Here is a 20,777-nt window from a genome sequence, read left to right on the forward strand (position 1 = left end):
TATAGTCTTACTCTCTGGCATCCTCGATCTTTCTGATAAAATACTTATTTAAAGGTTGAGGATTTTTAAATTTCCAAGCAACTATGTTTTTCTGATTAGTATTCCTTTCATTGTAGTTAGTTACCCTTGTTCTTTATAACAGTCATAGTTCAGGTATTGTGTGCTTAGGTGTATTACCAATCTATCTCCTTCAATCGTGTGTATAAATCCAAAAAAAGATGAATATTCCAGTGGAGGACTCAGAAACAAGTAAAGAGAAAGCCAGAGAGATGTGCTTTCAACTCTGCTTTAATTCAAGATAAAAGGAAGTAAAGGCCCAGGACTCACCTTGGTACATACCAACCCAGGAGCTGTGATTGGTTTTCATGTGGCAAAGAGCAATGTTATTGATCATCTCAACAATGCAGTTTGGAGTGACACATACATGAACTTGAGGCTTTTATAGCAAGGGATAACCTGCTTCGAAATTTGTTCTTTTACAAACATGGGCTAGTATACAATAGCCTTTGATTCCACCTGTGAACACAAAAGAAAGTAGGGATTCATCCCCCACCCACCCCACGCCCCTGCAAAAGGCCAAAGCCAATTAGGTACAGTGATGAGATAAAAGAGCAAAGCGCTACCGAAAAAGGTGTCTGAAAAGTTTGCAGGACAGGTAAAATCGAATACATGGTGGCTGAACAGATTAAAGTAATATCCAGGGAAAGGGAACACGTGTGGTTTTACTCAGGAACTGTAACAGGCCAGAAATTAGAGAAAAAAGGTAGCAAAGGTCCACCTTCTGGGTCTAGTGAGCTTCAGTTTAAAATTTTTGAGTATTCATTATAAACGTCATCTATGTCTGAGTCTTAGTAAAAGATAAATTGGTAGTTGTTACTTATAACTTTTCATGATGCCCAATCTTTTTTAAAAATTGTTTTTATTTCAGTATAGTTGACACACAAGGCTACATTAGTTTTGGGTGTACAACATCGTGATTCAACTTCTCTGTATGTTATGCTATGCTCACCACACGTGTAGCTACCATCTGTTACCATACAGTGCTATTACAATATCATTGACTAATTTCCGATGCTGTGCATTTTATTCCTGTGACTTATTCCATAACTGGAAGCTTGTGTCTACCACTCCCCTTCCTGTGTTACCCATGCTCCCACCCCATTCCCTCTGGCAACCATCAGTTCTCTATTTATAGGTCTGATTCTGCTTTTTGTTTCTTCATTTGTTTTGCTTTAAATAGTATTAACTTGAAATAGTTTTAAATTATTGAGACATTTATTTAATAATTAAAAACAAATACTTGGTACAGATAAAATGACAATTAAAAACTGTACAATAATTGCTGAGTTAGGACAAATGTATACAAATGGGGCCTTTTCAAAAATAATGAATGTGTAAGATAAATACTGGGTTTTCAGTTAGTTTCATCATTAGCTGGAAGATAGCATACATGTCTGCCTAATAAAAAGACTACATTTATTGTTCCATATGCTGAGTTAATCGGTAGAGGGGATAAGCATTATAAAGTCACAGGACAAGACCATCTAAAGTCAAATAAGCATCTTCACAGGCAAAAATAGAGTTCTTCTAAGTCTATAATAATTTAGAAAGGCTTGTCATAATCTGCATTTGCCCACAGAAATAGAAAGGTCCTTGAGCAGCTTGTTGCATACTTGGAGCACATATCCTTAAAAAAATTGCCAAAAGAGAAATTCATTCAGTTATTCAATGTACATTTATTGAGCACCTACTATGTACCAGGCACTAGTAACACAGATGAAGAGTACATTGGTAAAGCTTAAATTCAGTTTGGTCTTAAAAATAATTTCTACCTGGCCCCTGGGACCACTTATATCTTCTAAAGAAGTCTGCATGTTAGGTAAGGGAGAAATTTCACCTTAAAAAAATGCACAGGTTACACTGGTAAAATTTAACATCTGTGAGGCCTAATGGAACAGTGGGGAAAAGGACTGGATTAGGAGGAGTAGGGAAAGTAGTTCTGGTCCTATTACTTATTAGCTATGTGACCTTAAGCAAATTTCACCTCTCTGGCCCTAACTTTTCATAAGTAAAATGGTAATTGGGCTATAGTCAAAATATTAGAACCAAAAGGAACAGGGATCATCTAATCCTATGTTTTCCAAAGTCCGTAGTTCAAATGAAAATATGTAGAAGCCCCAGTGTAAAAGTGATGAAAGAGTTGCTTTGAAGAAAGTGGCATCCAGAACCTCACTCCCCCTGCCCTCCCCCTCCTCCTGAAGTGGTCCAGGATGGGGGGCATTCACAGAACATTTGAGAACTACTCATCTAGTCCAAACCCATACTTTTCAGATGAGAAAACCAAGACACAGAACAGAAGCGATTGGTTCAATGTGCGTATGTGGCTTCCTAAATAGGAGGGCTAAGTAAAACATTTTAAGAAATACATAAAAAATGCAAATTGTCAAGAAGGAAATTTTCTATTTTAATTCTCTCAAAGTAGTTCCTTTATGAAAGGGAGCTTTGAAATTGATTTTGTTTAAGGCAGCCAGCCAGAGGCTGAAATGAACAACTACCAACTAGCCTGCAGGGTCTATAGAGGATTTTGGCAGAAAACCACACAGACCTCATGTCAGTAGGCACTGGACCTTGCAAGATCCTGGCCCCAACAATGCAAGCACTAGCTGTTTCAAGAGACATATTTGGAAAATTAGGAATGAGTACAGACAAGTGTCCAGCTCCCAGATCCCCAAGGAGGAGTCACCATCTACTACTCAGAAATACTAACAGAAGTGGGCATGTTAGATCTTAAAGTGAACAGTACAACCGAAATCACTAGTCAGAGGCATCCTCTACATGGAGGACAGTCCTAGTTTGGTATCTTGACCACTGTTAATCGCAGCAAACTTGAAATTAAACCAGAAAGTTAAAATGCATTGTCCACTGCTGGACCTATTTGGTCAGAGCTGTGATCTCTTCTGATTTCATGGCATCAGACAGGAAGCTGAGCTCATTGCATAAGGTCTCGTATCGGAACGCCATCCGAATCTGAGCAACATTTGTCTTTCGGATATCATTTCCTTCAGGTCCTTCTTTATAATAATTTTGTCCCAGAAACTTTTGCTTCTCCTGTGGAACCAGAGAAGTACAAATGAAACCATATACCTTAGGTTTATTTTCTATATCCCTACGGCAGCTTTGACATTAGCCACACCAAATCAAACCAGTCCCCTGAAGCTGGTCCTTCACCAGGACATCGTTCCCCACAGGGTTCTTAAAAATTCCTGCTGGCCCATGTGCTCGAGCATGTCACCCTGATGCCCACACTCATTCCCTTCATTTCTGACTATGCTTTCCTTGACCACAAGAAAAAGATAAGACCTCCAGGAGCTGCTGGCAATGAAGAAGGCAAGATGAAGGCAAGAAGACTCTCAGTCCCTCCTGAGAGCTGACAGGGACAGTCTTAGGAAGCGGGTCTGTACAATTGAATCATGAACGTTTAGCTCTTCTCTGCATCAGCATCCAATAAGAGCAGCACCGATGCGGCTTCTTACTGTACCAGTGACACCACCCCAGGGAGGTACCCAGGAGCCTAAGACACCACGTAGAGAAATGGTTCTCAACCCCGGCTCCACATCAGAATCACCTAGGGAACTATAAAAAAAATTACCGATGTCCAGGTCCCATCCCTACAATGTTTTACTCAGTGTAGGTACTATTCACTATCGAAAAAATACCGAGTGCCTACTATGTGCCAGGGACTATTCTATGCCCTAGGGGTATAATGCTGAACAAAACCGTCTAATGGAACTTACATTCTGGAAGGAAAGACGGGAAAACACATAACTACATATTACAATGTCAGTAGTAATAAATGTTATGAAGAAAAACAGATTAAAGGGCTGGAGAATGATGGCAAGTGTGTGGCTGTGGTAGAATGGTGATCAGGGAGGGTCTCTCAGAGGAGGTCATGTTTGAGGTGTGAAAGGGTGAAAGAGCAGCCTTGAAAATTCAGGGGTCTCCCCTAGAGAGTTTCAGCGTTCACCCTGCTTGTCATCCTCACGGATCTCAGAGCCTAGAAAGTGCCTAACATGCAGCAGGCACCCATTGTATGTGTGTTGAAGGGACAAGAGGGACAGAAGGCAGTGCCATCACACACCATACCTGATGGGAGAGGCCACTCTGCAGCACGCTGTTCCTGGCGATTTCACACAGGTCACACGTGCTCAGCTTCCACACTTGAGCGGCAATTGCATATTCTTCCATAAGTGCTTCCTAGATCCGCCCCCCCAAAAAGCAAATATATGAGATGGTAGGATATCCATTTCAATCCTTCACATATTCCCAAAGCTAGAAACATCAGACAGACATTGCAGATCTAATTTTTCTTTAATGTCTGCCACCTGGAAAACCAAACAACATTCCCACCCCCTTAAATTATGAACTCGTAAGATCATCTTTGGTGAATTCTCAGGTTTCCAAAGAGATATGTCAAAGAACCCCTACACGTTGATTTGTTGGCCAGCACATGTTTGAAGCCCTGTGAAGTCATGCGGATGCCAGCCTCTGTTCCACTGCGACAATCACCCTGGGCGTGTACATGTTTAGTACCTGCTTTGTAGCTTTTCTTTTTATTTAACATCACTTTCTTAAGATTGCCCCAAAATAAAAGTGAATCTGAATAAAGTATTAAGAGCAAAGCTGGAACGTTAAATAAGAATGAGAAATTACCAAGTAGTGAGACAGTAATCCCAAAAGGATTTGGGTTTGAGCTGTGCTTTCTGCCTTACCTCCTAGGATGTGAAATGTCTACCATCGATCATAAGCTCTCCCATTACTGCTCGGACACCCCCACTGCCTCTGTAACCTAGAGCAGCAGTTCTCAAAATGTGATCCAAGGTCCTGAAGGCCTTTTGAAAGGTCATCCCTCTTCCAACTATGTACCTTTGTGAGGCAAGATTTTCTTCATATACTTTGATAAAAAACAAGGCATCACAACCGATTGCTTTTGGACAATATGACTAGTTTCCATAAAAATTGCTATTTATGTTAACATTTGGTAGGTTTGTTAATGTTACTTTTTAAGTTTATGTATTTATTTTGGGAGACGGAGAATGAGCAGGGGAGGGGCAGAGAGAGAGAGAGAGAGAGAGAGAGAGAGAATCCCAAGCAGGCTCTACACTGTCTGTGCAGAGCCCAATGCAGGGCTCAATCCCACGAATGGTGAGACCATGGTCTGAGCTGAAATCAAGAGTTAGATGCTTAACCAACTGAGCCACCCCCAGACACACACAACCTTGTTAATGTTAGTTTTAAATGAGTTAATATTTTTCAATTTCAAATTAGTTTCTAACACACTTAAATATCACTAGATATAGCTTATGTAATCAACAGCTTTCCGAGGGCCTTTAATTCTTAAAGCTTATAAAGGGGTCCTGTGACCAAAAGCTTGGAGAGCCTGTCCTAGACGACTCGGGCACTTCTGTTTTTACTAATCAATGGCTGGTCCCCATGCATGATATTGCCTTTCCCTTCCTCTTTCCTGGCCCTACAGATCCAGAGTAGAATAATAATAATTAATAATAATAATAATAGTATTAAAATGTTAACTAACATTTTGAATACATGCTATATTCAGACACTCTGTTAGACTCTGGTTCATTATCTTAATGGATCCTCACAATAAAGCAGAGGTAGACATAGAGACAATTTCATCCCTATTTTACAGATGAAGAGGAATAAGATAGAGATCAAGTAACTTTACCAACATCATGGAGATAGTAAATGCCAAAGAAAGGGAAAATGGAGAAGGCAAAAAAATAAAATTGTGCCTTCATGGGTTCAAGGACTCCAAAGACAGGGCTCCTGGAAGAAACACTTTTTGCTCCCCAGGAGCTTATCTCTTGCCTTCACTGGGCACCAACCCCACCCCAAAAGCAGAACTGAGTGTGTGCTCCAGTGTGTGCAGTTGGGAGGGCAGACCAGGGCTGGCTGGGGCACCTAACATCCTCACCTTTGTATAGTGGAACTGCATGGGGTCGTCAGTGGAGAGAGAAACATGGAGTCCCTTGTGCAGGAATTCCCTCAGAGGGTTTTTGGAATATTCAAGGAACAGACTGTTGTTGCTAAGAGGAGACATGGCAATGGGGATCTGAGCAAGGTAGTAGAGATACTGCAACACCGGACTCTGCAAAAGAACCACCAAACTCAGGTGACAAGCGCCAGAGAAGGGAGGGAAGGAGCATTCATCAGTGGAAACCAGGTCCGGCTAGTGTCTGTGTAACAGAGCTCCCTGAAGCCAACAGACCCAGATCCCCACCTCCCCTTCCCCACCTCTATGTTCATCTGATACATCACATGCCCCTCTCCTCCTGGGCTGCCCTCCACCTACTGTTGGGAGCTCGCCCTCTTGGCTCCAGACAAGGCACAGCTCAGGGCAAGAAGGCAGCTGCAAGGCTCCAAACTGACCCCAGGCTACATACTCTGCTCCCCTCCCCCAGGTACTGCCCCCAGTGGGTCAGCCCAGGAGATGCTGGGCTTTTGTTATGTTGCTTTGACCACAAACACCCAGGATGAGTCTGTAAACACTCTGGCTCCTCGGAGATGGGAAGGGGCAGACCTGACTGGGCTAGAGTGGTTTTCTGATGTAACACCCTCCGCCCACGGAATTGTGACACACAATTAGACCTCCCCAGGACACAAGAGGCACCAGAGGAGCTTGAGCAAACATCTTTCTTATGGAAGTGATCCAAAATATGGAGAAGACCAAATGGGCAGAGTTCGTGGTTGTATTATTTACACAAGCAAAAATTTGATAGACTCTGTCGAATAATCAGAGACTAGCTGAATCAATTATAGACCATCCAAGTGGTGGGCCATCCTTCCAACAGCCTTTAGGATGAGGAGCATAAATGTTGCAGCACAGAAAAATGCTTGTTATATAAAGTTAAAGGACAAAGTAGAACCAAAACAAAACAAAATCTGTGCTCATAATAAGCACATTCGAAATCTGCTCTGGTAAAAAAAAAAAAAAAAAAAAAAAAAAGATGAGAATTAGAAATCCCAAAAAGCTAATAATGGCTATTTCTTTTAAAGTAATTGCAATAATGTTTGTTTTTTCCATTTCTCCATCTTTTGGAAGATCCAAATTGCAATATGTTTGATTATATTCTTTTCATAATTAAATATGATAAATATGAAACCAAGATGACTACAGACAGCCCAACCCAGAAAAAGGCGCCAGCCTTTTAACGTCACTGGCCAGAGCCTCCCAGAGGGCAGACAGGAGCCCAATCGATCCCACTCCTCCCCAGGGGAGCCCATGGCAGGACCATCATTGCAGGGCAGGTTTCCGTGAGTGGTCTGGTTACCTTCTTGAGGAGTAGCCCATGGGAAATGTTGTCAGCAGTCAGGAACGCAGACACCAGGTGGGTGATGGAGCCAGACTCTCCACAGTGAGGCCGGAACAAGAAAGTGCTCAGGCCTCGTTCCCTGCAGAAGTGAGGCTCTTAGTCAGTAAGGACCCCTGGTCCACTGTACGTAGGGCCGCACAGGCCTGGGGCATGTACTCCTAGCTCAGGACCTACTCCAGGGAAGACAGTCACCCGTGGGAGAGTCAACACAGCTGACACAGGGCACTCTGGAAACTACCACCCCACCCTCCAAAATACAGAGAGCCAGGTCCAGTGATCTTCAGAACCAAAAGATGCCATCTCTGGGGAACAGAAAGGGGACCTAGTGGTAGAAAGAGAACTTGCTGTGTCCCCGTCCACTACTGACCTTCCCCTCTTTACCAGGTCTTGTAGCCTAGATTCACAGACCTTCAGAGCAGCAAAGGCCATGTGAAACCATGGAGTCCAACCACTTTGTCATAAAAATGGGCAAACCCAGAGGGCGGAGTCAGGCATTCAAAACCCCTGGGCAGGTCAGCTAGAGCTAGAACTTAAGCCCCTCCCTCCAGCAGCTCAGCCTGGACTGCCCCACCCCAACACCAGGCCATCTCCTCTCAATCATGGTCCATCCGAAACCTCCACAGGCTGCACTGGCTTAGGCTGAGCTAGAGAGGCCCCATGGCCCAGCAGGGGCAGGAGGGAGGCTAGACTTGCAAGGGGGTGGGGATGAACAGCTCAGTGTCTGCTGCTCTGGGCACCCAACTCCCGCCTTACGTGCCCTGGGTGTGTGAGCACTGGTGGGAGCCTGTGCAGATAGGATAGTGATGTGAGCTCCACGAGGGCGTGGATTTAGTCTACTTTGTTCTCTGTTAGATGTCTAGTGCCTGGGACAGTGCCTGTCACATACAATAATTGGTTGCATGGATAGATGCATGTGTGCACACTATTGGTGCGGTGGAAAGAACATGCGTGTGTGTTGGCATGTCCCATGTCTGTATCATATCAGGGATGAACAGATACACGCATAGCTCTTGGTGGGTATATGTATGCACACGTGTGTGTACGGGCATAAAGTCTGGCTGTGTTGTACGATCATGTCTGCGGCATAGCAGCATGCCTGCATGTGTGCACGGCTCTGTGAATACTGTGACCTGTGTTGTGTGCTGGGGCATGGCCCCGGGTGTGAGGTGTGAGGGCACACAGACGTGTGTGCAGGGGCTGGGCTCACCCACCTGCGGAGGTTGTTGAGCACCATGATGTTGGCATACATGTAGTACAGGTAGTAGCTGTAGGGCGGGTTCTGCTCACTGGTCCAGATGTCTGGGTTGGGGCTCTTGTCTGAGAACATGTGGTCGCTGTGCTTGGATTCATCATCCACGCTGTCAAACCCTGTCACCTGGGCAGGAGGAGGGGTCCTGCATCAAGCTGAGGCAGATGAGCTGCCAAAGGCCTTGGGGGCCAAGCCTCCCAGGTTCATCCGTCAGCTGGGGACCCCATAGCCTAACTGAGGCCACATTCCTCCCAGGGATCGGAAGTGGGGACGATGCCATAACCTGTCCCTCTGTGGCTTCTAAAAGTAGCCAGAAGGCCAGACTGGAGAGTGCGAAGCCCTAGTGTGGTAGTGGTGATGGTAAGAGGGGAAGCTCAGACTGGACCAGCCACACCCACCACCCATCCCTCTGCTGTGCCAAGGAGAAGGCCAACACTGCAGGGTAGCTAGCAGAAATTGCCATCAGCAGCAGTGACAACAGCTGTGAGGGGGAATGGGACAGGCCAACTATACAGCAGGCCCTATGCACTTACCACACATCAGCTAATATAACACTCAGATCCACCCTGTGAGGGAAGGCTTGACTATGAACAAACCAGACCCAAAATGCTTAGGGAGCTTGCCTACGCAAGACAACCAGTCTCTGAACCTAAATGGACTCTGGGTCTGGTCTCTGGGGCTGTGAGTGGAGGATGCCCCTGGGATGTACCAGGTGAGGCCACAGGAAACCAGTCTCAGTGCCTCACAAACAGGTCAAGGTGGGCCCCATCCAGGAGGGCCCCTTGGAGGGTGAGCTGTGGTTCCCAGGAGGGAGGTGCTCTGTCCCCCAACTCCTCCCTGGGAACTTCCCTCTGAGCTTCCTGTCTTTCCACAGTAGCTGCACCTCAGCTGAGACCCAAATTTTGCCCCTGGGGGCACCACCCTGGTCACTGGCTGCCTGGTCACCTGCTCCCAGCCCCTAACCAAACATGTACCCACAGAAGATACAGCCTCTCGGCCAGCACAAAGGAGCAGTTCTGCTAACGCATCTCCCCCACTTTTACTCAGCCGCAACAGCACTTTGGAAGGAGCCTCTGAATGACTCCACCTTGCTCCACAACTGACCCAAACTGGGGAGTCCTGGCCAGGTCTGCCAGCCTCTGCCATTCCTATATGGGCAGTAGGTGCCCAGAGGAGCAAGGGACCATGAGGGTCTTTGCGGAATCTTCCCTGTCATAGAAACACGTGTCAAAAGCAATGACATGGCTGCCACCACAGCTCCCAGCATGGTCTGGATGGGTCTGGGGGCCAGGGAGGCCCTTGAGCCCTGCTCTGTACTCACTAGCCCTGTGCCTTACCTGAACTCTCCAGGGCCTGACATGGAGGTAACAACAGTCCCTCTTCTCAGCTTTGTATTCAACAGATGGAGGGCCTCAAGCACAAAATATGTCCAATCCCCAACTTCTCCTCCTCCCCAAGCGTGCTTTTCCCCCACTTCTAGTGACCTCTGAAGGCACAGGGTCCACTCTCCCACAAAGCCGGGCACTGGGGAGGCACCCTAGATTCTTCCCTCGGGCTCACCTTCAGGCTTTGCCCAGGTCCTGTCGATGCTGTAACCATGCCCACTGCATATGGGCCTGGCCTGCCATCTGCATATGCCTCACTTTTCCTACTTGGGAGGCACTACAGCATGAGGGTAATAACACCTGCTGGGGAATCAGACACCTGGATATGAATTCCAGTTCTACCACTTTTGAGCCTCATGTGATTTCCTCATATGTAGATTGGAGCAAGTAGCTTCACTGGGCTGAATTAAATGAGACAGTCCGTGGAAGCATTAACAGTGCTTCATACAGCAAGCATGTAATAATTCTGCCCAGCATGAACACCAACAAAATGACATGGAGTCAGGTAATCATGAAGCTGAAGCAAAACCATGTCATGGTGTGGATCACTGGGCAGGCAGCAAACACTCAATAACTGTGAGCTGTTCTGCTGGTGCAAGTCCCCGGCATCTGTCTCTACTGCTGGAGCAGGCCCCCTGGCTCTCATCTTGCCCCTTTCCCCCCACCTTTAGCTACCGTCTGTTCCCGGCCTTTCTCCATACAACAGTCAGCATGGTGTTTGTCTAAAACATAAATTCAATGACGTCCTTCAGCCTGCCCAAACATTTCCTAGCAGCCCCCTACACACACACACACACAGAGACTCCATCACCCCTTCCCATGCCCCCAGCTCTCCAGAACCTTCCCTGCCTCCCTCCCTGTCAGACCCCCAGAACCTCCATGGGGTACTGAACTTGCTTCTCACTGTCTACAGCCATCTCCATTCTGGGAACCCAGAGGGAGGGATCAGGTCCTGCCCCACTTATACCCTTTCTGGTTAACTTCTCCTCTATCCCTTCTTCCCCTCTCCCATAACTAGCCAGATAAATGCATGTTGTCGGGCTTGTGTACTCAACCAGACAAGACGTGAGGACCATTGTTATGAGGTAAAAGCAAGAGCACTGATTGTCTGCATTTCTAAAGACCTGGGGGTGCTGCTGGGCACTTCTGGGGACAGAATCCAGTCTTTCCAGAACCACCCAGCCAGGAACCGACTCTTCAGTCTTTCCCCACTGCTGTCTTCCTGGCACCCTATCCACATCCCAGGGCTGCCCCTGAGGAGAAGGGGACTTCCGCTACCTGGAGCAAACTCATTATTTTGGAAATTCAGTTTCTTGGGATCGGCCACCCCTGCCTGGGGCACAGAGTGACAGGATCTGAGAAGGGAAGCCTGACCCAACCCACTTGGAATTTTCTCTTCCCTTTACCACTGGGCACATCACCTGAAGCACCACCCACACTTACATATTTGAGGAAAAGATGAAGCTCTCGGTGATCCTGAGGGTTGATTGTGGCCTCAAAAAGGGGCAGGAAGATATTCTCCAGCATCTTCCCAAAGCTTGGCAGCAGATTCTTTGACCTAAATATGTCACTGGGGGGAAGCAGAGACTTGCTGATTAAAGTGAACCTACCAGCCCTGTTGGTCTGTGGGAGAGCAACCCCATCGCTTCCTCAGGCCACTTGTGTTTCCATCTAAACACCTGGAGTAGAGTCAGAGATGTGGCTTGAACACAGGTCCTTCCCCTCCTCTCCAACTCCCAGCAAGTTCTGCAATGCTAGGCATTGGTCAACGCCCACCCATGCCCATCAGAGAGCTTTTCCAAGCTAGAGGCCATGCTGGAGTGGGGTGCTGGGACTCAGGCTGACCAAAGGTCTGAGAGATGAGTTCTCAAATTTCTTGGTTCTCAAATTTCTCCTCCACTGAGTTGAGTTCCCTTAAACCATATATCCCGGCCCACGCAGGGACCATGAGCCCCACATTGGCCAGATGGAAGAGGACAGTGGTCATCTGAGTCCTAGCCATGGAAATCCAGTGCCAGCAACGCCACCATCAAGTTACTCATACCCGGGGGCTCATGCAAAAGGATAATCCACCCCCAAACCCCATTGAGAAGATGGGTAGTAGTTCCTGCTAGGTTTTGCATGGGCTTGTTCTTCAAAGAATGAGTTTAAGTGTCACAAGGACAACTTTGCCAACCACCCCCGCACTATGGGAAAATCCCTAGGGAGGAGAGGCCCAAGCTGGCACCAGAACCGGCCCCACCAGCAATAGTACAGACTCAGCAGCCCATGAGGGATAGGCTGTGTCCCCAGAGGGCATGGGCAGACAGCAGGCCACCTCACTTACTAGATCCGGGGCACCTGGATGATCCAGCGCATGTTGGGTGAGTAGACCTTGTGCTGGATGAACCAGCGGGCCAGTTTGGGCCACTCCTTGGGATTGCGGCCATAGATGGACAGCCGTGGCTCTGAGTACTGGTACTTGCTCTCCTCCAGCTCCCTGGCCACCTCCTAGCACCAAGAAGAGCTCAGGTCAGCCCAAGAGCACCCCAGCTGCCGGATCCTGCAGCTCCCTCACCACCTGCTCCCAGGCTGGGAAGGCCTGATCTACATCCTCTTGCTGCCATGTAACTACTCCTCCACCTCAGTAGAGGCTCCTGCCTGGGGGAGGGGAAGGCTGTGGTCTACACAGTCACATGTCTAACCAGGCCAGGCAGCAGAAGCCCCTCCAAATGGAGCTACGCTGCCCCAAATCCAGACTGCAGACAGGGCAGTGAGCCTGGCTGCTGTGAGCACTGGTGGATACCCTCCCTTCCTCTGGCGTGCATTCAGCACCTGCAGCACCAGTGTGCCCATGCTCGGGAGCTGGCAGCCTGGGCCACCGCACAGGGCTCCTGCATGCCTGTGCCTTGCCTGAGCTGGATGGTGGACTGATGGGGATTCGGGGAGGGGAAAACAGGAGGCTATGCAGCGCCCCCACCCTCTGCAGGTAGATGCTGTCAGGTATCGGAAGAGGGCTTGGAGAGGCCTAGGGCTCACTCGCCTTGACCATCCGAGCAAAGTACTCTCCTCCCAGGTAGTTTTCAGTTTTCAAATATAGGTCGCGCAGCTCACTGGCCCCCACAGGGTTGTATTTGGAGTTGAACTTGTCAAAGCGATGGAATGTCTGCCGGCCCTGGAGAGAGGAGACCACCAGACAGATCACCACATTGTTCTGTAGCCACCATACACATTTCTCTCTCCAGGCCTTTACAAGGGGGTCTTATGTGCAGCCATGCTGATGGCTATCTTCTATGTCAGCTCTTGCATGAAATCTTGGAAAGTCCTGGGGCCATGATGTGTCTCCTCACTCAGTCAGCCCCAGGGTCCTGTACTGAGGCCCTCTGTGAAGGATCAAGGCATCTCGTGCTCTAAGAAACCACAGCTAGGAGCAACACTGGCTGAGTGAGCAGAAAACACCAGACTACTAACCAATCAGTAATAAAGGGTGTCTATTACTGCTTTGACTTCATCAGGCACTTTCTCCACATTACTTTATTCAGTGTTTTATTTGTTTTACTAAGATTTTTTTATTGTGGTAAAATATATATAACACAAAACTTATCATCTTAACCGTTTTTTAAGTGTGCAGTTAAACACTCTATCTTGTAAAACTAAAACTTTATACCCATTAAACAATAACTCCCCATGACCCCTTCCTCCTGGTTGCCCCTGGTAACCACCCCTCTCTCTCTATGAATTTGCCTATTCCACGTACCTCATATGAATAAATCATATACCCACTGTCCTTTTGTGTCTGGCTTTTCTGACTTAGCATGTTTTCGAGGTTCACCCATGTTGTAGCAGGTATCAGTACTTCATTCCTTTTTAGGACTGCAGAATATTCCATTGTGTGTATCTACCACATCTTGTTTATCCATTCATCTACTGATGGACACTTGGGTCATTTCCACCTACTGGTTGTTGTGAATAGTGCTGCTATATAAGCTCTGGTGTGCAAGTATCTGTTTTAGTCCCTGCTTTCAATTCTTCTGGGTATATTCCTGGAAGTGGAATTGCTGGAATATAATAGTAATTCTGCATTTAACTTTTTGAGGAAACTCCACACTGTCTTCTATAGCAGCTGCACCATCATTTAGAATTTTAATAACTTCGTAATATCAACAAGGCACATGGCATTCACCATTTCATAAACAAGGAAATGAAAGCTTAACTGACCTGCTTAAGGGCACCCAACTCCTAACTGGCAGAAGGAGAATTAGAAGGGGGACCTGTCTGACTCCAAGTCACACTCTTTTTTCCGACCGCATGGCCCTGCTATTCCCTGAGGCCAAACTACCTCTTATATCTCCTATGGCTAGAAGAGAAAGAGCTGCTTACACCGCCAGCCTCTCTCCAGGCACAACCATGGCTTCCTTCCAGCAGGTTGAGTCCCCAACCAGGATGGCTTGAGGCACTAGGGCAGAACCTCACTCACCGCATGGACATCCAGTGAATCGACAGTGAGATCATATGGGTCCATGTGCAGGCTGTCGAACACCTGCCGCAGGGTGATCTTCCGGCCCCGCTTCTCGGCCACAGTCCTGTCAGGCTCTGTCTTGTACGTGTGCTTGATAAAGCGCAGCAAGTGCTTCTGGTTCATGCAGGCAGCTGCGTGGATGTGTGTGTCCACCTGCAACATGGTGCCCACAAGCCATGAGCCAGGCCACCTCCCCCGGCCACAAGAATTGGGGTGTCCAACCCTCAAAGTGGACGGCAAAACCTCAGTATCCATGGCCCTACCAATGCCTGAATCTACACCCCTCCCCCCAGTTTCTCCTCTAGGCTTTGAAACTGGTCCTCCCTCTAGTTTTGCTGCTCAATTCACCTCATTATAGCATCCAGAGATCTTTTTAAAATGTGTCTGGCCATTCCCCAGCTAACAAAACCATCAATGGCCCCCAAGTCTTCAAGATAAAGCTCAAACTCCTTAGCCTGGGATTCAAGGCTTACTTCCACCCTTAATTCCCACCTTACCACTGCCTGCTCTATGCTCCAGCCATGACATACCACTTACAGGTACCCGAGGCATTGTGCTATTCTGCACCACATCACTTTGCCCATGTGTCTCCTCTGCCTGGCATGTCTTCCTTCCTCCTCACCAATCTCATCCACCTACAGGGAATTTCTAACAACCTCCTCCTCCTGGAAGCCAATCCTGATCCCCTCAGCACACTGACCAGTTTTTCCCTTGCCCGACCAGGAAAGCTAGCATGGACACTCCCATTAGTGTACATGTCTCTGCTGTTCACTCTACAAATTCCCCATCTACTCTGTCACTAGACTGGAAGCACAGTCCTCAAGGACAGACACCTCATCTTATGCATCTAAGTCTCCAGTGCCCACCCAGAGCCTAATATGATGCATTTGTTGAGTCAATGGATGGATGGATGAACAAATGATGATATCCACATCCTCAAATAACCCTAAGGGCCCGCCAAATGCCCCACAAGGTACCATTCTTCCCACTGACTTCTCTTGGAATATTCCCATCAGCCACCAGCCCTGAGGAAACAGAGACCTGGCTAATCCAGGGGATGGCTGAAGTCACAGTGGGCATCCTAATGCCCCTTACACGAGCCCAAGGGGCCTCAGGGAGGTCCCCAGGGAGAGAGGCAGCAGTCTCATGGGCTCTGCAGTTACTGCTGTAGCCGGCTGGGTACTCTGCCAGGGCCAGGATGAGGAGGCGGCTGACCTCTGGCCAGGGAATGCTGTCCACAGCTGGCCAGGCATCTCCAAGTCAGGCCAAACCAGACATTTGATCTGTTGAATCTCTGTGAATATTGTCTGAGCCAGCCCATGTCACTGACAGCATCACTGACTCATCTGGGCCCTTCTTGCCATTAATCTTGCCACTTCCAACCAGAAAGACCACTAGACATCAAAGAAATAAAACAATTCAAAGCACCAAAAGCTAAAACATCGCCCAAAGCACACTGTAAAGGCTCAGTCACCTCAGGGATAGGCTGGGCTCATGTGGGATGCACAAGAGGTCAGCCTGGCTTAGCTCAGCAGGACGCAGCTGGACTCCACTACCTCAGCATGACAGAGCACATTCTGGGCTTTCTGCTTGTGTCCTCTAGCATACCAATGACACACTGCAGGGGGTGCAGTCTGTCCTTATCCCCACGAGTCACAAGATGAAGGAAGAAAACAACTGGACAATCCAGGAAGCATCCAATCCAAACTTTGGAATGTCCAAGGTGATTATTTTAGAAACAAGTAAAAGAGCCTGTCATTGGATGTCAGTGTTTTCAATTCACGAGAAGACACCAGCATGTTCCTTGTTTTCACCTAAGATCCAGGTGTAAGCAAACAGTACAGTTTACACACAGGGCTGGCCAACACTGGCCATTTCCACATGCATATCAGACATCACTAATTGATTGCAGCACTTTCACTATGCTTTGGGAGTAGCCACTGCCAAATGGTCAAGTCTGACACAGAAGATGAAGCCTATTTGCTATGCCTGATATGGCACGTAAACCAAAGTGGATTGAGGACTAATCTTACCCAACTCCTAAGCAGTAAACACACTCGGCCCTGGTTCTTAACTCTGAGCAAACAACAAATGTCTCAGTTACACAGTCTTGCTGGTTGGGCCCCGTGGTGTCATGACACATGACCTGTTGTGATGTTGCAGATACTTTCACAAACACCACCCACACAGACCCAATGGCCACGCACAGCTTCTGCCTCAGAGCACAGCCCTGGTTTGCCCTCACAACACTGATAGCTACCCTAGAAATATGGAGGCCACCCTCCCAGGCCACCCTGGGTTTCAGAAAGCCAGTTCTCTCACAGAAGAGGTTTCCAAGGTAAGATAGAGCAGTCAGCACCCAGGAGGCAGGGAGGGGCAAGCAGAGGCCTGACATGGAGCAGATCTGGGCCCATGTTTATGGACTGCTGTGGTGCCAGAAAACAGGCCACTGCATTACGGCACAGGGGTTAAGGCCATCTCTATCCAGAGAGCACGTTTAGCCTCAGACTGAGAGGGGGACCCCTAGGGTTAGGTAACCACGGCCCCCTCCAGGACCTCTTCCACATTACAGCCAGAGAGCAGCTGGTTGGCTCAGGAGCACCCATTGGGGCCCTACCTCAGAAGCAGTGTCCCAGCCAGTAAAATCACCAAGGACACCTTAGCCCCAGGCAGCAGGAAGTAGGCCCAGAGCACTCATGTGGAGGGTAGAACTGCATTGGGCTGGGCAAGAAGCTTCCTCAGACACCCATCTGGGTACGTGTAGTGCATTTAGGCAGGGCTGAGAGGGGCTGGCATGGTGCCTGAGCATCTACCTGTCTGAGCACCTGAGGCTCTTAGAGAAGGAGCAAATAGTGCTCAAAGGTAAGGGTACCAGGTAGGTGATTTCTCACATATGCTGTCACCTCTACCTGGAACCCCCTGAGACACTTCCATAAGCCTCACAGCTCATGAGCTGAAGTCACCTCTCATTCTCAAGGCTCTTCCTTGAGAAGAGCCTTGGATGGATGGTCCCATCCAAGGGGAGTCCATGCCAGACCACAAGAAGTGACCTTAGAACCCCCTAGAGGAGGCCCCCAGGGATGGGAACTCACTTAACAGAAGTGACCTTGGGACCTCTCTGGAGGCCTTCCAACCATCACAGCTGAGTGTTCCCAATCAGGTCAGGGAGGCCTGAGCTCCACAGAGGAGCCACATCCTCCCTGTACCCCCAGCCAAGGTTCCCTTATCAAAGCTTGCCCCAGAGAGGGGCAGTCCTCAGGGGTCACATCTAGGACAGAGGCCCCTATGGAGACGAGGACCCCACTGTGACTCAGCTCAGGTTTGGCCATGAGGCAAAGCCTAATCCCCACCCTTCCCCTATGAGCTCCTGTCCCAGAATACTACCATGCCCCCTCCCCCTTCCCAGCTTCCTCTGTGAACCCCAGGGGCCCTGCATGGTCCAGAACCTCATACACCTCTGCCAACACACTCTCCCCACAGCCCAGCACCACGCTCTCCCCCAGCACCTGAGCGCCTGTCACACCACACCACCTGCTGTTGTGGCATACACTGGTCGTAGTCTCTTCTCTCATAGCACCCTCTCCCTCTTGGTCTTTGCATATGCTGTGCCCTCTGCCTAGAACGCCATCCCTTTCATTCCTTTGCCCCCCACCCCACCCCCCTCCAGGCTGACCCCTACTCACTCTTTAAGTCAGCTCAGTTCTGGCTTCTTCCTGAAAGCCACCCCTGCCACAACACCACACTGAGAGGACTAGGCTAGGAACTTCTTGGGGATGGGCAGCGACTGCTGCTCAACATCAAACACCCCGTGCTTAGCACTGATATTCATGAATGGAAGAAAGTGGAAAAGCTGGAATCCATGATCATTTAACATACACACCTGCCCCAGCTGCAGCCCCTGCAGGCCACAGGAACCTGAGCCCAGGCTAAGCCTCCCCCTCCACCCTAGGGGAGTGGCAGAGACAGGAGCACATCAGATCTTTTCCATAAATACACCTGATCCAGAAGGAAGCAAAACCACAAACTCCCAAGCCCAAAGAGTTCATAACAGCCTTTTCTCTCTGTGATGAATGTAATACATCCTCTACCTTAAAAGTAGCCTGACCTCAAGTCTTATGACAATTAACAGACCATACCCTATTTTCTAAGGAAGAGGGCACATTCCAAGAGATACATGATATGGACAGATTTCCACCTAGAATCATACCCAGCATGATCTGAGGCATGGCCTGAGAGAAGGAAGGCAACTCACCAGTCTTCCTTCTGCATGTACACATCACACTCCTCTGGCCAAGGAAGACCACACAGGGGTCCAGCCCCAGACTCACCCAGGGTATCCCAGTGGTTTGGAAAGGGGACTGGGAGGGGTGGCTCTCAACAGTGGCCCACTGACGCACCTTTCTCACATTATAGAAGTCTCGGTGAGGGTTACTCTTCAACTCTTTGAACTCAGACATTTCATTTAACATCTCATGAAGACTGAACTTGGATTCCAGAAAGTTTAGTCGCCGGTGACAGTATGTTTTCCTGCAAGTGGGGAGAAACCACAGTTGAGGAGAAGTGGCATCGAGCTCTCCAGTTTGGAGACCTCCAGTGGCTGTGGGGACCAACCCTCAGGTGCAAGGTCAGGATGCAGCAGGGAGGGATGTGGTGGTCCCAGCTTTCTGCAGACCCAGCTGACCTGTGTAACCACCTCCACATATTCCACGAAATGAGCAGAGAGTCAGTTCAGGGCAGTGGAAAGCTGACTTTGCAAACTCACACAGGTGCTCTGACTTCTAGCTTTATGTGCTTAAGTAATTCATCCCAAGCCTCTGTTTCCCATGAGCAACTACAGAGATGGCAATGCCCAGGACTGAACTGGCGGTTAAATTGGCTCATGTGTGTGAAGGGCCTAACTCTGAGCCGAGCGGATGCTCAATAAAAGTCTCCCTCCTCACCCCTTCCTTCCTTCCTTATGTCTTCCCATTGATCCTCAGCCACCTTTACTTCTTTAAAGAGTTTCACTTCTCCCCAGAAGATCAGGAGTACAGTCAAACTATAAGGCAAGACCTGCCTACCTTTGGCATAGAGAGGAAGCATCCTGTAATCTAATGACATTCCCCAAACCCCAAGACCTGAAGACCCTTCAACTCTAAAGTCTCAAGACAAGCAGAGGATGTTTTGTATCATGGGCAGATTAGGAATGTAGGGATGTTTAGTAGCACAGAAATTTCTGCATGGACTGATGCTCCCACCAGCCAGCAAAGGCCCCCAGGGGTGGGAACTCACTGCTCCTGGCCAACCACCAGCCCACAACCAACCCAGGGGTTTGGCCATGTGCCTGTGCTCAAGCCACACGGAAACTTCAACCACAAGTCACGCCACCCTACTTCCTTGTGGCCCCCAAATAAACAGCAGCTCTCATGGCATGCAATCACTCGGACGTTCTTAAGGACCAGCTGTCGACCCTGGAACGTCACCATGTCAGCCGAGGCAAGCCCCAGAGCGGCACAGAGGATGCATGAAGAGTCTGAGTCACGAGGGATTTCAAAAGCCATCTCCACCCAATCCTTTCCCCAGCAGGTCTCACCTGGATAGCCTCCTGGACAGGACAGCTACTGTTTACATACCTCCCGGAACAGCCAGGGTCCTCCCCCTCCCCCCCCTCCCAAGGCTCCCCCTCAAAGTTCCTCCTCACAAGGCAGAGGCAAGCCTGCTGGGAACTGCCTTTCCCCCCTCCCAGATCTGTCCTCAGATCAGTGAGGACAGAGAACTACTCTGCCCACCCCCCAGGGGCCCACTCCCTCTCTTGGGAACTGGCATCACACCATTCCCAGAAAAAACCTAAAGGCAGTGCAAGAGAGGTCCCTCGGCAATGACCAGCACCCTTTCCCTCCCCCAGCTTTCCAGTCCTGGCTGGACAGTCACAGCACAGGGGTCCAGCCACTTGAGGGTTCAGGGACCGGCCCTCCTCTGCTGATGAGCTGCAGTGCTCACCAAGGAGGGAGGGGCCCAATGCAGGGAGATAGATGACTGACCGCCTGACAGGTTAGCTCAGCCAAGCCCATGAGCATCCTGGAGGTCATGGCACAAAGTCCCCAGGCTCCCTGCACTCTCCCCTCCAGAAACATGGGAAACCCAATGCCTGTGGCAACAGCCTTCACCTCTCCCCTACCACCTGTGGTAATGCCCTGGGCACTATCTCCACAAGGCCACTGCCCTGCCTGGGGAGAGAGAGAGCAGCTGCTCTCAGGTACACAGGTGGCCACCAG

The 20,777-nt window shown here is 49.0% G+C and overlaps 1 protein-coding gene across 8 annotated transcripts in view; it reads right to left on the reverse strand.

Moving 5' to 3' along the window:
- Nucleotides 1-274: 274 nt before the first annotated feature.
- AMPD3 (adenosine monophosphate deaminase 3) overlaps nt 275-20,777 on the reverse strand; it is a 48,240-nt gene continuing 27,737 nt past the window's right edge. For all 8 annotated transcript variants that reach the window (XM_019456288.2, XM_019456287.2, XM_019456289.2 and 5 more), the window contains 10 exons: nt 18,921-19,050; nt 14,482-14,676; nt 13,048-13,179; nt 12,352-12,515; nt 11,469-11,595; nt 8,603-8,766; nt 7,350-7,470; nt 5,993-6,166; nt 4,144-4,254; nt 275-3,108 (listed from right to left, as the gene is read on the reverse strand). In XM_019456288.2, coding sequence (XP_019311833.1) covers nt 2,932-3,108; nt 4,144-4,254; nt 5,993-6,166; nt 7,350-7,470; nt 8,603-8,766; nt 11,469-11,595; nt 12,352-12,515; nt 13,048-13,179; nt 14,482-14,676; nt 18,921-19,050 — 1,495 coding nt within the window. In that variant the 3' untranslated portion in view covers nt 275-2,931. The remainder of the gene's footprint in view (nt 3,109-4,143; nt 4,255-5,992; nt 6,167-7,349; nt 7,471-8,602; nt 8,767-11,468; nt 11,596-12,351; nt 12,516-13,047; nt 13,180-14,481; nt 14,677-18,920; nt 19,051-20,777) is intronic.

Source organism: Panthera pardus, unplaced genomic scaffold (assembly GCF_024362965.1).
Source record: "Panthera pardus isolate Hobbes unplaced genomic scaffold, ASM2436296v1 HiC_scaffold_12, whole genome shotgun sequence".
NCBI lineage: Eukaryota > Metazoa > Chordata > Mammalia > Carnivora > Felidae > Panthera > Panthera pardus.